Here is a 17,544-nt window from a genome sequence, read left to right on the forward strand (position 1 = left end):
CAAAGGGATATTCCATACCATACAATGTCATGGTCAGAATATAAACCTGGGAGAAGAAGAAGAAAGGGGGAGGACATTCAGAGTTATGGTGTTTGTCTTCCCAAGTAACTGTTACACATGATAAAGCCCTGCTGGTTGGTCTTAAACCACAACAACGTCGTTGAATAATACTGCATTTTGTGGATGTACTTATATTTTTAGAGTTATCAGAACATAAAGCATTATAAATAACAACACGTACCAAACAACAAGGAATTACTTTGTGGTCTGCTGAATATTTCACTCTGAGTAACCAGTAGGTTTTAAGGTATTTATGTGATAAGGAATAGATGCCTGCCCTACTGTTTCACAAAAGATGAGAATAATTTACAGGGAAGTAAGGAAAAACATATAACATGTAACCATGACAAAAATTTTCCAGGAACTTTACAGACTATCACCATGAAAAGACTAAGCTGCCCATCATTTTGTACGCAGGCAAGCTTCATAGAAGTGTTGCCACATAAGGAAACTTAGCTCCCAAACACTGTATAATCTTTGAAAATTTCAAAGAAACTTCCTCTTCCTTGCACTTGCATCTAATTTGATGTTCCTTCAACTTCATTGACTAGAAGGCTGATAATACAGTAACTTAAACTCACAGAAAAATATCAGTCTTCTGTACAGGTATGGACTAACACTGTTGTAGATTAAAAATTATTCTTCTACTGAGATAATAATAAATGTATTTGAGTTTTATTTTTTCCTTGTAGGATACATATATATATATATGCATGCAAGTAAAATAACCTATTAAGTTTCATACTCCTACAAGGCACCCAAATACTAGAAAGAATTATGTACACCACTGAAATGGAGCAGCTATTGAACAGTGTATTGTAACACTAAGAAACAGCTTAGAGTAGGACATATATTTTTAACAGTATTACTGACAGAGTAGTAGACATCCAAGCAGTGTGAAATGAGCTACAGCCATGTCTACATGCAGAATTAGAGACTTTCAAAATTGGGACTGAAAATGGTATACTGCTTGTCATGAAAAAAAAAAAGCAAACCCATAAGCCAAATAAACCCGCTGGACTAAGAATGCAGCCCATAGGAATTATTTACATGCAGGAATAAGTTGAAGTAGAACTTCGCTGGCCACTAGACTATCATTTATGACAGGACTAAAATTCACTTTAGTCTTCATTCTTCTTTTATTAATAGAGCACTGTTAGTGATGACAAATATTTTATAGCCTTACAAATATGATTATTTCTTCTATATTTGAATCAAAGTAATATTAATGCTTTTGGGCTTTGAAGGTCAAGGCACTCATTTAGATATGGTACAAGGAAAATGAAGCAAAGTGGAAGAGTGTTTTATAACACCCTGACTTGAAAAGCTGTGATGGACAATACACAAACATGCACATAATATAAGCAAAAGAATACAGCAGAATGAGAAGTTGAAGAGAAGAAAAAAATCAAATTAGGCCTAATTTTAATTATGGAAATTACTATTTTCACACCAAGAACAAGTGGGAAGTGGAGTAGGGAACTGAGAATTGTGGATGCAAAATTACTTTGATAGTCAGGAAATTGTGTGATAAGGAATTTGCAAAATACAAGGCAGAAAGAAAATATTTTTTTCCTGCAACACAGTAGAATTTTTGTATGTACCCTTTTGACTGTGTAAAAAGTTCTGAAGAGGTGTTTGTACTTAATTATTGTCACAGTATCAAATAGTTTCAGTCTACAGTTCTCATCAAGTGATTAAAGAGCCTAGGGAAAAAATAACCACAGAAGCACAAAATGGTCGGGGTTTGGAAGGGCCCTCTGGAGATCATCCAGTCCATCCCTCTGCTAAAGCAGGTTCACCCAGAGCAGGTTGCACAGAATTGCATCCAGGTGGGTTTTGAATGTCTCCAGAGAAGGAGACTCCACAGCCTCTCTGGGTAGCCTGTGCCAGGGCTCTGTCACCCCCAAGATAAAGAAATTTTTCCTCATGCTCAGAAGGAATATGCAACACAAACAGCATTGCAGTTTGTGCCCGTTACCCCTTGCCCCATTGCTTGGCACCACTGAAAAGAGCTTGGCCCCATCCTCTTGGCACTCACCCTTAAGACATTTGTAGACATTGAGGAGATCCTCTCAGTCTTCTCTTCTCCAGGCTACACAGGCCCAGCTCCCTCAGCCCTTCCTCAGAAGGGGGATACTCCAAGTCCCCCCATTGCCCTCGCAGCCTCCGCTGGGCCCTCTCCAGCAGTTCCCTGTCTCTCTTGACCTGGGGAGCCCAGAACTGTACCCAGCACTCCAGGTGCGGCCTCACCAGGGCAGAGTAGAGAGGGAAGACAGCCCTCCTTGACCTGCTAACCATGCTTCTCCTGATGCACCCCAGGGTGATCCCATTGGCTCACTTGGCCACCAGGGCACCTGACTCATATAAGTCTTCTGATTGTGACAGATTGCTAACAGCATTAAGTCATGAAAGTATTTGAGTTTATTGAAGTGCAACATGTAAATCACCAACAAAAGTATGAAAACAAGTCAAAGAAGTGTAAGCTATTTCAAAGAAAACAACGCAGGCTTATCATAGAATAACATAGGATTTTTATTAACCAATTCTCTTTTGGCAGAAATGAAAGAAAAACTGTAAGAGCCCTTTATGTTCACTTCAAATATGGAAATATCTGAATGTGCACCTCTACAGTAAGGTTTAAAATAAAAATTCTGTATACATATTCAAAAAAATATTTAATTTTTTCCATCAAACATAGAAGTAAAAATAATGCCAACTAGAAATAGGAACAAATGTGTATTCAATAACACTAACAGAATCCCATAGCACTGTTTTATGAACTGCCTCCTCAAAGTAACCCATAGAAATCATATCCCTGGTAATCTGATTAAAAAACCAACAGAATACTCCTTGATATTCTTCAGAGACAACAGTGTTTGTATCCAAAGGCTATGCATTTTTTTTTTCAGTCAGTGCACAAAGATTGAATTTGAAACAATCAGGTTCTTATTGCACACAAGTTACAAAACCTCAAAAGAATTTAAAAAAAAAAAAGAATAAAAAAGGAAAAAAATCAGAAGACATAGGGTACTGTAATACTAAAATCAAATGTCAGGGTTGTGCCTTGAACATTTTAAAATACTAAGTAATACTTGCCTGTTAAACAGGAATTTAACTCATTTATGGCTTTGTAGAGTAAAACCACTAAAATCACCCATGAACTTATCCAGTCAGAACTTAAGATATTTTTTACAGCTTTTCAGGACATAACTGGAGTTAGGCACCTTGGAGCAAATATCTTCACTATTGTAAATTATGCTCCAAGCGGGTTTTTAAGTTGCCTTTTTCAGTGCCTTATCACTTAGATAAAATATTCTTGTGTTTTGGGTTTTTTTGTTGTTGTTGTTTTTAAATTTAAGTTACCATCTCAATATCAAAGTTAAATCCTGCACTAGAGTATGTTCAGTGAAAAAGTTTTCCATTGCCTCATGTAGAACTGTACTCTTCTCAATACTCTTCAATGGTGCATTATTTATACTTAAGCTTCAAGTTAATATTTTCCTCTTTTTTTCATCTTTGTTATACTTTTAAAGCCTCTAATTCAAGTAATCTGTATGGTATTGCCAATTACATTTAAAAAATTGTTTTCAACAGTATATAACAACTGGCCTTGCAGTGTAGTGCTATTGAAATTAAATGGATATTTAGCAGCATACAATACAAAAATCAATGTTTCATTAGTATTTCAATGTTTATAGTGGTCAGTAGTTTTAAAAAAATTACCATCCTGAACAGCAAGATACTCATAAACAAGTACACAATGAGAAAATGATCAGATATAATGTCTAATTTTAATATAAAAAGCAGAACACTTCCATTAAAAAAAAAATGCCTAAAGCTCTCTAATGGCCTTTGTCAATATTAAGCACCATGTACAATTTTCAAAAATAGGCAAAGTTGGCCTAATTTTAATCCTCCTCAAATCATTTTGAATTTTACATAGGCCAAACTGGAGAGGTATTTGTGTAAAAGTTTTCTCACAAGAAACATGGTCCCTCATTGGAAAGGAAAACCACTTAACAACCCCACTTAATTGCAGCTGTTGATGTAGGGTGTGAGCCATGACTGTCTCCAGTTTTCCTTACTGTTTAGAGGATGCCAATACCTAGTGTAAAGGCATTAGAATGCTTGCATGAAATACAATTATACAAACCTACTTCAGGTAGTTAGAATTGACTATGCAAAGGTCAAGGCTTTACGGATATATTTTATTTTTTTTGTCTGAATTGTTTCTGCATTGCAATGCAATTGTGTTGTTCTGTTCACACATCCTTCAGATAAAGATAACACCCTGGTAATAAAAAAAGATGTAAATTCACCCAGGTGCTGCTTGATCAAAATATCAAAGCACCCTTATCCATACTTTGTGGTGTTACGTGATCATTTTATCCCATTTCTTGTTATTCCAAGAGATTTATTTTACAAATTTTACTTCAGTGTATTTCACATAAAATGGCTGTGCAGCACCACTCCCAGAACAGAAAAAGAGCTATCAATCTGTCACCCTTTACCCTTCCATTAGATTTTTCCCAGCTACAAAACATCTGTTCTCCGCATACACAGGTTTTTATATACCGTCCATCCTCTTAAACAACATCAGATGCATGCATCACTAATTAAGGACTTTTAAGTGCTTATATTCTCCTTGTAATATTGACCATCTCTACACACAATCTGTAGAGTATATAAAAAAAATAATTATGTTTTCTGCACTGTTAACCATGGGAAACAAATATAGATTTTTTTGAAAAAATTAGTGATTTGGAGAACAAAGCCTGATAGTATAGCTGGACAAGGGACTTGAGTAGGAATGCTGTTTCTTACCTCTTCTACTTATCTGGGGGTTTTGAAGAGTATTTATATGTAGATATAAGTAAAAATACTTTTTAAAAATATTCATTTGTTACCTTGTCAGAGAAGCAGGATTTGATTGTTTTACTTTGATGGGACTGTTCACAAGCTTAAAGTTAAGAAGAAATTTCTGAACCCTGTTGAAATCTACTTAAGGTAACAAAAAAAATACAAGCTAATTTGTAGTTCATATTAAGCCTTCACATAAAGTGCATTGACGTAGTGGAAAATCAAAATAAATTAAAATTCTACTACTACTGTTGATATACATTTAAAAACTACCCTATTAAGCCCTTTTCAATGCAATGAAAGCAGGCTTAAATCAGGCAACGCATTTGTTTATACAGGTGCTTAAGTAAGTTTGTCAGTCTTTTGGGGTTGATGTATATCAGCTGTAACCACAACACATCAACAGAGCTGGAGCCTTCAGTCAGGAAGCAGAATTTTTTCTGTGATGTACTGCTTGCTGTTCTAGCAGCAGTACAACAGTTCTGGGAGAAAATATTAAATATTATAATGATCAGAGATTACAAAAATCCAGTGGAGCCTTCTTAAAGCAGAATGACACTATGGCGCAACCTGTCTACATAACCAGCACAAGTCCATACCTAAAGGGAATGTTTCTGAAATCCAGAGAGAAACACTGAGGGTCACTATACAAAACAGAGGGAGATATTCTTTGCATGCTAGAAAGATGTCCTCAGTGGAGCAGTTTCTGCTTTATAACCTCTGTAGGGTTTTGGAAAGCTGGCTGATATGATGCTGCATCCATCAGATCCTTACAAATCTTTCATAGTTAAGAACAATCAGAATAGGTATTCCACCCCCAGGAATCATGTAGGGACCTTCAAGTAAGTTTATAGTTGCCCTGCTTTTCATAGGACCAGGATTACCTCTGCAGAAATCCTCAACAGTCCTCCATTTGTGTTTCAAATACAGGACTGAGGGCAAAAGGACCCATAACTAGGGTAATGATTTACTGGTAATGAAGGTAACAAAAATGGCACATCCAAAAATATTTCACAGCTGTACAAAATGCAAATGACAGCTGTGGCTACAAATTCTCTCAGATTTATAGGACATTTATGCTAACAAAAGGTTTTTTTTTCTTTTATTTGGATACAGAGAGATATTTTAACTGTATTTTAAAATAAAATTAACCACAAAAAAGTTTTGAAATACTTCAGTATGTTCCTTTACTATTAACTTTGCAGCAACAGAAAATCCTTGAAGATAATTACATCCAGACAGTTCTCCTAGACTGAAATTACACTGCAAATCTCAAGCCCCTCAGAGAGGACAGATATCTAGTGTCTTTTATACTAGGAGTTAGTATGATATGCATCATACTGGATACACTCTCACAACCTGGACAGATTGTCAGTGAGGACACAAGATCCACACAGAGAGAGTTTACTAGGTTAAAAACAGCACATGGCATTTTTATCTTTAAAAAAAATAAATATGAGCAAGGTATGTTCTGCAGCTGCTGAAATTTCCAAATGATCTTAGAAGTGCCTTACAGAGGACATTACAGTAAACTCCTTTTAAAGGCAGTCATGGCCTGCATGATTTGAGTATGTTCTCCTGAGAGATCTCTGCCAACTTCTTGCTAACTAGAAAACACTAAAATAGATCCTGGAAATGCTGCTGTGTGTTTCTCCAAGCTGGGAAAACACCTCCACCATTACTTTCAATGTACTTTCTCACTCCGTACTGCCTGGCTCATAACAAGCTTCAAACAGTAAATTCTCTTCCAGAAAAAAAAAATAAATCACCAGTAGCAAGAGTGGAAAAAAGAGGGCATAGGACATATTTCATTAATGCACTCGGATTCAGTATGCTTTTGAACCACTACAAACATCTGTAAGAGGACTCCTCTGGATTTTTTTCTCCAGGTAGTTATTTTAAAGTTTTGTTAGAGGTCACTTTTACTCTACTGGACTTCATTTATGATGTGCATAGATGTATGAAGAGTCCTGCATGGATTTTTTTTTAAATTATTTTTATTTTTATTGTTAATGTGAAGGGGAAAAAAAAAGAACATTCACTATAGATTGTATGGCATTTTTGCTAAATTAAATCTTTTCTTGTCTTTTCTGTAAACCAGGAGAAATTTCTGATTTCAGAGGTCTCCTATGTATAAACTGAGACTAATTGGATTAAAGGCCACACCAGGTGACTTAACTCAGTATATTCTGATTGAAGTCAGTGTTACATCAATCATCAAACCAGTGGAGATATGGCACAACAGTTATGGCATATAAACTACAGTATTGACTCGTAAATAGACTTTTTTTTTTTTTTTTTTTTTTAGTTTGGAGAATATACTGTGTATTTAACAGTATAAAGTGAATCAGCACAGACAGAAATCAGTACTTCCATACTGGCTTTTAGGAAAGGAAAAAATATAAACTTTTAGGCAGTTACTGCAATGAACTTGTAGGACAAACATGAATATCCTAGGTAAGCTTTCCAATGCTTATCTAAACCTCATGTGAACATCTTAGTCTGGATATAGTCTCTTTAAAAATTTCCAGAAAAAAGACATGTAAGGAAAGTCCTTCTAACATTCATGTGGATGCGTGTATTTTGGAATGAAAAGCAATGAAGTTAAATAAAACAGTCTGGATTGAAAAAAAGGAATCCATTCTGGCTGTTTCATTTTAGGTATAGAGGGTCAGACCATCTCGAAAAGGTGGCAGAAATTTATGTCGCTGCATGCTTTCAGATGTCGGTAAATAGTCTAAATGAAGAAGAGGCTTGTAGTAATACTTATCCCTCTGGTATGCACCAGTACACAGCTTGAACTTCATTCATGTGTACAAGGTATACCAAAAAAACATTTCCACTGCTCTGAAAGCCAAATATAATAACAGTACTGGACAAGTTTTCCTTCCATCTTAATGATTTGTGACCAGGGTTGGCCCTAGCATGTTACTGTATCTTATAAACACATCTTGTAGAAGTATTCTGGTAAGCAAAATAAGGGTAAGCCTAGAGATGATATACTTTCAGGTGTGGCTCTATTAAATTACTAAAAAATATTTAGGACACAGATCTAATGTTTCTTTTGACCAGTGATTGTTTGAAAAAATGGGACATTGCTTCAAATGGGAACAGCTTTTCTTTGGGGATTTCCTCCTTCTTAAAATGCCCTCTAACACCCTAAAAGATACAGAAGTAACAAGAAGTAATTTTCAGTAGAAATTTTACAGTTATGCTTTGTTATACAGAAACATATTTTAAAAAAAGGAAAAAAAGGTACATCTGTGGAAAAAATAATAAGTGCCTTTTCCCCCTGGTGTCATGTCTTTGGATATGTACAGCCTTGGAGAAATGTATAAATAATTTTATACATGGAACTCTTAAAAAACTAGAGATTTTTAGTACAAAGGAATCAATTCACTGCAAGAATGCCCACATGCTGTTGTTTTATGATTTACTATATACACAAGAGGATCAAATGAAGGACCTCTGTTTTAAAGTTACTGCTGTACTGTACATTAACATGTGGCTAATACCCTTCTCCAGGTGAGATTTACACTTAGTATTACAAATGACATAACAATGCTGAAAATACTGATATAAAACAGATTCAAGATGACATTTTAAAAATATCCCTCACTTTAATTGAACTGTTTTCTCCCGTTTTTTTTAAGTATCAGCTTTATAAAAGATTCTCCAAGAAAATAGTAGCATTTAAAATGTTCTTTTTGAAATGTATAGATGGATTTTTTTAATAAAGTGTAATCCAAAAGTCTATTATTCCAGGACAAAAAACAACTATAGATTCAGCACATAAGTTAAAATTGTAGAGGTTTTTTGTTGGGGTTTTTTTTTTTTTTTTATCTTTTGTTTGTTGTTGTTTTTTTTAATGTAGTATTGTGCATTTGTATCCTGGAAAAAAAATCTCCTTGATTACTGTGTATGTTAATTTATTTACAGATCTTAAATATAATTGCATACATCAACATTTGAGATGAGCAAGACTAAAATGTATTGTAAGAACCAACTGTCCTTTCAATCTACCATGACTTCATGAGATTGCTCAGAAGAAATGTGATTCTGAGTAGTGAAATTCTGTTACTACTATTTTTAACTTTTTTGGTAGGCTTTAAACTATGAGTTTCAATTCAGGACTGGGAGTCGTGAATACCCATAGTTAATTCGGTCAAGCTGTGTTTGTGATTTTTGCACATTCTGTTTTGGCAGTAGCAAAGCACACACGACCATGAAGAAGTTTGGCAAATGTTTGTCTTGGTTCTTATGTATCCAGCTCTGGATACACAAAATTACCACTACAGAATATTTAGACAAAACCTGCTCTCTTCAACATCAGATAATGTCATAAAATTTGCTCTAACCAAATTAAAGCCATCAATAAATAGAATCCTGAAAGTTTATGCTGCTGAAATTACTTTGCAGAATATCTGCCAAGCTCCTAGTTTATTTTTTTCTTAATCTAACCAACCCTTGTATTAATCCAAATATTAAGTAGTTAAGCAGATATATTTAACATTAGGTAGATTTTGTGTGATTAATTAATTTTATATGCCCTATGCGATTTACCTTTTAAAAGTTACAGCATTTTTTTTTTGTGGCTACAGAAGCTTCATTTTTCATTATAAGCTACTTCAGTAAAGTCACATCAGTTTGGTTCTTTACGTGATGCTCCTTTGTCTTTCATTATTAAATCACCAGTTAAAGACAGAGGTGACTTGTCTCAGATCTGTCTCAATTGTATTTAAGCCACATTATTTATAATCTACTAACTATATATCCTATTATCATTCAAACAGATTACCCTCCATCAGAGACATTGTAAACTAAGTGTCATGTTCAGTATAAGTGACATGTTTAGAGTAAATTGACTGAGATGCCTGTTTTCAAGCCCTCTGAAAGGGAAAAACAGGATCTTTTGCTACTGACAAGTCTACAAGTTCTATGGTGTGATTAGATGATTTCATATTCCTATGAGACCAGTATGCTACATGTCAGGCAGCATTAGATTAATCTCACTGGTGTGTAATATGTCAGGACCAGTAAACCCACTGACATGGTATAAACCAGGTCGTTAAGTGCATATGATACAGTCTACAGAAATTATGACAGGTAATTTGGACTGGGTAATAAGACAATTTCTCTCACTTTAGTCTTCCACCCATTTTTGGTTTGGGAAGTGAAACGAAATTATATGATGCATTACATAGCACAGAATGTCACATTGTGTCATGAGTGATACAGTGCCTGTACAGCACAAACATCACCACAACTTGACATGCCCCCATGGAAAAAAAAAACCAGTCGAACAAATGTAGCTAAATAAAGGTGGGGAGAGGGAAGAGAAGGTTGAGGCACCAAGCTGACATCCTTAATTTGGGACCCAATTACTGACTCAAATACCCAGAAAGCCTCTATGATCCTTGCTGTAGAGGAAAATCAGTCAATTCCTCTACCTGTAGCACGAGGCATTAATAAAGTACATACAGCAAGAAGTGGTAATACACCTCTACAGGTGAGCAAACTTCATTGTATTAAAAAAAGTGTAAAAAGAGGGTCCTCAAAGATTTCTGACTCCTTATTTCCCTAGTCTCTATGAAATTCAAGAGGGTTTACTAATTACTTGTCTATTCATTCCTCACATCTACTTTAACAGTAACATTATTAAACATACACAGTATTATTTAAGATCACCTTCTAGAACTTCAGAGAATGATAATGGCTTATAGAGGGGGGAAAAAAATATTTAGCCAATTTTGGACTAGCAAAGCCAGCCAAATGGTCCCATTTATTATACCCATTATGACTTCTGCATGACAAATCAATCTAGTTACCTGACAACCTAGTTCATCCTTTTGTGACAGTCCCAGATGAGAAAGTATGGAACCTACAGAAAATGTTAATTTTTTACTTTATTTTTTTTCAGGTAGCAGCAGATGAAAACTGAAGACTGATCTATAGGTGAGTTTATGTTCCTCTTTAATCAACTCTCCTTCCATGGAAAGAATACAAGCACCTGGTTACCCATCTTGTTGACCTAAAGTCTGTAGCTCTGCTGTGTGTAAATTGTGGTGAAGGAAAACATTTTTTCTGCTGTACATGTGTAAAGAGATGGGCCCCCTTGGAGGCTGTCCGAGTCTGCCTGTGAAAGTGGTGTGCTGCCGAGGTACAGCAGTTTGGTCTTTTGGAGCTCCTGAGAACATTGGGTAGCTGTCTGTCTTGGATGCTGGCTTTGCTGTACTTGGTGCCGTGGTGGCCAAACCGTTCTGGGTGACCTCTGAAGAGAGGGCTTCGTATGTGCCTCTAGTGTGCTTGATGACTTCCACGATCTCCTTCTCTTTTAGGAGGTTGCTCAGACACAAATTAGACAGCTGACAGCTCTTGCTTTCATAGGCCATTGCTTGGTTGCCTGAGGAGTATCTAAAAGGGTCCTCGATGGGAGTATGTGCTGACTTTCTGTCCCTTGTGCTGAGATTTTGGCTCACCATTCTGTTTGGATATGTAGCCTAGGGAAACAAAACAAAAAAAGTATTAGTAGCAGAACACAGCAGGAAAATGGTGTAGGAAAAAGCACTCCTCACTATAGATGTACAGCACATGTGGCTGGCAGATTCAAATGAAAGCCGAAGCTCAAATTTGTTAAAACTCTCAAAGCACTGCTAGCATAAAATAGGAGTATTGTTCATTGATATTTAACAGAACTAATATTGAAAACTACTTATTACAGGTAATGATTTGGGCTTTTTTTGTTTTTTTTTAATAGTTTAAATCAAAGGAAGTGTTGTGGTTTTTTTTCCAGAACATAATAAATGGATAAATAGCTTCCATGAATTGTAAGCAGATTTTCAGAAACATGATGAAAAAATAAGAGTTTTGATTGCAGAGAGTTCAACACTTAATTATCTCAAATACTTATAAAATTTAAACATCTTTTGTGAATATCTTCATGCCTCAGTTAGGCTCAGAACATGCTCAATTTTCGTTGTCCCTTGAATCTAGGTGTTCTGTTGTGTACCTACAGTTAAATACATGCCAAAATGCTCTGCCAGAGCAGAGCAATAATTTTATTTCAGCTGCCTGGAAGAAATACAGTGTAAGAAGGATTCCAGCATGTTAGCAACTTTTGATGCTGTTTCAGCATGCATGCATTTGTATTTGTTTAAATAAGGAGAATTTATCTGTATATGGCAAGCAAGATGACTGCATCCACTTAGTCTGCCGCTTCATTTTGTCCTCCACAGAACACCTGGCTGGGGAACAGATGATGGGGCTGTGGGATCTTCTCTCACACATTTTAAATATATACTTTCAATGTATAAAGTAAAATAAAGTGTTAAGGGGAAAATGCTAATACAGTCAAAGCACAGTTCTGCCTGTTCCACGACTGACTATGAGGTAGCTTCCAGAGGTGAAGTGCAGGAACTGAGATCACAAGATGTGCTTGTGGCTGAGGAATGGCCTCAAGCTGTGAATGTTCAGAAGGCTGGTCCCTAGAGGAACTCGAGCTTTGAGCCTACATGGCTTCGTAAGAAATCTTCATCTCTTTACATATTGGTACAAAACTTATATAATACAAATTTGCCCAATTAGAATTAAATACCTGAGAGCTGTATGAAAGTTTCAAAAGCTGTTGACGTAACCTACTTTACCGTCTTTTGTCATCTAATAGTGTGTGTGCAAGTTAAAAAAAAAAAAAAAAAAAAGAAAGAAAAAAGCATTGAGTGGAGTGGTGGATGTGTTCCACTACCTTCTCCAGATACATTGCCATACAATGTTTCAAGGAAATCTTTACCTTACATTGCAATCAGTGCAGCTTTGAATTTATTTTTTTCTTCTTTTAACTAGTCAGATTACAGTAACTAAGAGGCAGTTATGTGAAGGATTATAATAGAATCAATTGTACCTTATTTTAAAATTTTTTTTGGAATACACATTTGCCCTTGTTTTATCACTGTCACACTTTCCCAGGTACTGGTTAAAGCATGTGGGTAATTTGCAACAAAAATCCAATTTTACTCCGGATAGGTTTTCTGCAACAGAACTCTGAAACGACATAGTAGCAGCTTTGTGACATTTACATTGCTACATGGGCTCTGACATTGCAGAGCAAAGCTGAGAAAATCAAAAATTATCCCAAGCCTTACAACAGTACTTCACTAAAAACTTTTCAGGATGTTTCCATGATTCCATAGGAAACTTTTATATGTTGTTTCAGGACAATCAACATCACTTCACACACATTTCTATTTTAAGCAACACAGAAGAATGATACAGTCAGCATTCACAGCCTACATCCTTTATTTTAGCATAGGCAGGCTAATGGTCATGCTTCTATGCAGGTCTGTACACAGGTTTGGATACAAGTACTGCAGTGCATTTTAGGCATCAGAGATGGCATTTTCAAAAATTATTAGTACTGGAGTAACATTTCCCCCATTTAATTCAGTGTTGAATGCACCCAGACTCACAAATAGGAGTAGAACACTTCTGGAAAACATAATTTAAGTTTTTATGTCTGCAGAACGTAGAGGTATTTATGTATCTCTATGCCAATAAATAAAATCTTCCTACTGGGACAAGACAGTCAGATTCAATGTTCTGCCAAAAATCCCTGCATTTGTTCTAAGGGAATGGTTCTGGAATTATCATGTCACCCTATGCCCTTTGACAACCTAAAGACTGATATCATAGAACTGAGAGGAACTTAATGATGGGACATCTAGTCTATTCAATATTTCTGGTTGGGATCAGTTCATCCCTGTGTTGTTCCTGACATACCTTTTCTAACAAGTTGTGAAGCACATTCATCAACATAATCTGTACAGCCTCCTCTTCCACTCTTCCACTACATTACCTTTACTTCTAGGAAAGATCTTCCTAATGTATAAACCAAATCTTCTGTCTGCAAGTCTATTCCTTCTCTCTCCTTCTTCCATGGAAATGAGGAAAGAATTGCTGTTTGACCTCTGAATACCCGTTTCTGTCTTTGAAGAATGCTGCCAAGCTACCCCTTAATCTCCTCTGATCTAGAATAAAAAATATCACATTGATATTTTCTCATAGGACTCATCTTCTAGACTCTTGAGTCATTCACCCTTGTCTTCTATATAGATACTTTACAGGAATTCCACATTTTTTCTTGAAACAGATTATCCAAGAGTATAGTACTTAAGGTAATCTCCTGCCACTATGAAGCAGAAGAAGCACTATTAATCCTATGAAGGACTTCTTCACCTGTTTCTTTTTAATTCACTCCAACATGAGGTTAGTAATTTTCTTTGGAAACAGCATGAAATTGTTCACTCATGTTCATTTCATTGTCCACAATAGTTCCAAGATTTTTGTTCTACAAAATTATTACTACTTTGTTCAGCTAATTATTATTACATAGACATAATTCCTCATTCGCCCGTGTTGAATTTAGTAATTTTTTCTCTGATTTTTTCTCTCATGTATTAGGATCATTCTGAATTCTGGTTTTATCCATTAATATCTTTTCCATCCCACCCAATTTCATGTAAACTGTAGATTTAGTAAGAATATTCTCTAGTCCACAATCCAGGTAGTAAATTAATAGTATCAAACACTATCAAACCCTACTTACTATAGCCTTCTGTTTTAACACTGGGCCATGGGTAAGTAATTTCCAAGAACAGTTTTCCAGTTTAGTCTGTATTTGTTTAATTTCATCTGCATAGTATGTTTATCAGACAGTATTAAAATCCTTACTAGAAGCAAGAAATCTGATATCTAAAGCTTTTCTTCTAGCCAGAAAGCCTGTTACTGTGCTGTTGAATGAAAGTAGATTGGTTTGGCAATTTATTTGATTTCTAATCCATGTTGGCTCTTGCTCATTTCATTTTCTCCTATGTGCTTATAGTTTGTTTGATTGTTTGCCTCAAGTTTTTGTCTAAGAAGTGAAGTTAAACTAACAGAAACCTTATAATATATTTAAGGTGAATCACAACATCTTCCAACACTCTACAAAAACAGACACTGATAGTGCACTCTGATCAGTAATAAATAAATACACCTCAAATCTTTTCATAGTGGTATACACTGCTCAGTAGAAAGTCTAGGAATTAAGAACTGTTTCTTGTCTTACACCAGTTATTAAAGTGCCAATGAAACATGTAATTTATCTGTTTAGTCAGCAACTATCCTTGTTATTCTCTTCATTCAGTGAGATTATTCAGTCATAAGCAGCATGAAGTGAATAATCCGAGTGTAAACGTGTTGCTGCAGACCTTTGTAGCCTTGGCTACAGAGACCACTTCCAACGAGAAGCATGACCATTGCAGGAGGTCTTGGATACAAGCTGTTGTAAGAGTCTTGAGAATGGTTTCACTGTTACCTTCCTCTCTTGAAATTGAATAAAAATTAAAAACTTTTAGGAAAAAAATCTTATTAAATGAATTATACCAACAAGGTAGGTGTTAAAGTAAATACAGAACAATCTACTGCTTTTGAAAATGAAAAGTGCAGAAGCAAGTACAAAGTAAGGCATATTGCTGAAACTGGCTACCAGTTAAAGGTACAAGGCATGATTACATTATGGTTTTTATATTGCTTTTTTAACTTGATCTTGATGAAATGCTGTTTTGAATATGTGGAACCGTGGCGTTCCTTTGCTCTTCCTAATCAAGGTTATATTTCACACAAAATATTTTCATTTTAGAAAACACGTGCTGGGTTTGTAGGTCTCCAAGATGTTTGCTTCTGGTTGCTGGCCAATGTGGTGAGACAGTGTGCGTATATATATGATGAAATATTTAATTATATATATATATATATAAAGATGTATGATGAGGGAAAGGCCCTAATTTTGTGAACTTGCTGAAATTCCCCTTCTATTGAATAATTAAACAAAAAACAGGTGGTGACAAATTAAGATTAGATTTTAAAACATCAATAGAAATGTAGAATATGCCATCAGTATTCTAAGGCATTGGTATGACCCTGTCTCCAGCAATAAGACACAGGTGGTTAACAAGGAAAGACAGAGTCACTCTATGAGATGCATAGTTAGACACCAAATGAGCAGAGATTTTAAAAGAAACACTGCCAAAAAGCAATACTATCATTGCTATCTATGACACATTACTGAAGAATAACTTCTGATCAGGAAAAGAGAGAACAGTGGTCAGATGGGAGTCAACATCAACAAGATATCCTTCCCCCCACCCCTGCCCCAGTAACATTATTCTCCCCCCAAAATATTATCAATAAAAAGTCCAATGCTGATTTGAATTTCATGCAAGTTTTTTTGCTGTCATTCAAACATTTTTATGAAAATCACAACATACAGAATTTTAAATAATTGCATTTTGTTGTTCATTCGCTGAGTTCAGATAGTTTAGCCTGAAAGAATGTAGTCCAACCAAGTTTTCTTACTGGCCCATTTTACAGTTATTTAGAATTGTCATCATCTGTTCAGAATAAGAAAAATATCCCAGAATGAAATGCTCAAAGGTGAAAAACACACATGCAGCACCAACAAGAAAGATACTTTGGAGAAACTCAAACCTTTCTTTTTAACCTACTTCTGCTTATCTTCCTGTAAATGTTTCAAGCTAGATTTTCTGCAGTGGACTCTTAGGTATACCAATTGCATGCTATGAGTGTTATATGTGAGCAAGCAAAGCCACAATCCCAATGCATCTGTTTGCCAATTTGAAGGCTGAGTCCTTATCCAAAGCCGAAGGTGGCTTCATGCCAGTCATGTTCCAGCCTAGCCCAGAGCAGCTGCAGGGCTGCTGTAAACTGCTGCTTGGCAGTGCTCCAAGGAGCTGATCTGCCAGCTGGTGCCTGCTGAAGCAAAAAATCCATTCATCTCTTTCCCTTTTATTTTTCAGCAGCTCAGCTAGAACCAACAACTTCTCTGCCCCAGAAATCCCAAAATGCTACCCTACAGTATGCCTAACTGTGGACCCAGGAAATGGGCTGTAATTAGGATGCAAATGTGGCTCTGAAATTTCTTTCAAAAATAGCCCATTTTAAATATATGGAGAGAAAAAAAAGCAGCCTCCTTTGTTCTTTCAAATATGTCTTAAAGTTCAAGAGAACATCTGGATTTGAATTTCCTGATCAGATTAAGTACAATAAAAATGCATGCTTTCTTGCTTCTATTTCTCAAAAAGAAAAAAAAAAAAAAAAAAAAGAGAAAAAAAGAAAAAGTATTTCTATTAAAATCTGATTGGCTGTAAAATTTTGATAGGTTTGTATCATGATCATTGGTGATTTAAGGTACATGAATTTCTAAATACAAAATTTAGAAAGATCTAAATATTTTCGGTTTGATTATTCCACACTGGTGCCAAATACATCAAGATTGAACCAAAAATGGGAACTTAATATTCTTGAAATATTTCTTCCATTATTTTTTTTTGAGAGTTCCTCTTTTTGACTGTCAGTCTGGCAATTTTTTCTTATATTAAGAAAAAAATCCCCCAAACCCCTCAATGACCCACTTTAAAGTAATGAAAACTGACTACTCTTACAGAAAGCTCCAGAATGGAACATGCTATTAAAACCACACTGCAGCCATTCATCACTTTACATTTTCAAACCCAATGAGTGAAATACGACAAGTTTTAACGACAAGACAATACTGCTGCAGGACATTTG

The 17,544-nt window shown here is 35.6% G+C and overlaps 1 protein-coding gene across 4 annotated transcripts in view; it reads right to left on the minus strand.

Moving 5' to 3' along the window:
• Window positions 1-4,957: 4,957 nt before the first annotated feature.
• Window positions 4,958-17,544, minus strand: part of CCSER1 (coiled-coil serine rich protein 1) — a 713,303-nt gene continuing 700,716 nt past the window's right edge. For 2 of the 4 annotated variants that reach the window (XM_055702311.1, XM_055702315.1), the window contains one exon: window positions 4,958-11,423. In XM_055702311.1, coding sequence (XP_055558286.1) covers window positions 10,938-11,423 — 486 coding nt within the window. In that variant the 3' untranslated portion in view covers window positions 4,958-10,937. The remainder of the gene's footprint in view (window positions 11,424-17,544) is intronic. The other 2 variants (XM_055702326.1, XM_055702336.1) reach the window with 2 other exon arrangements.

This window comes from Falco cherrug, chromosome 1 (genome assembly GCF_023634085.1).
Source record: "Falco cherrug isolate bFalChe1 chromosome 1, bFalChe1.pri, whole genome shotgun sequence".
Lineage (NCBI taxonomy): Eukaryota > Metazoa > Chordata > Aves > Falconiformes > Falconidae > Falco > Falco cherrug.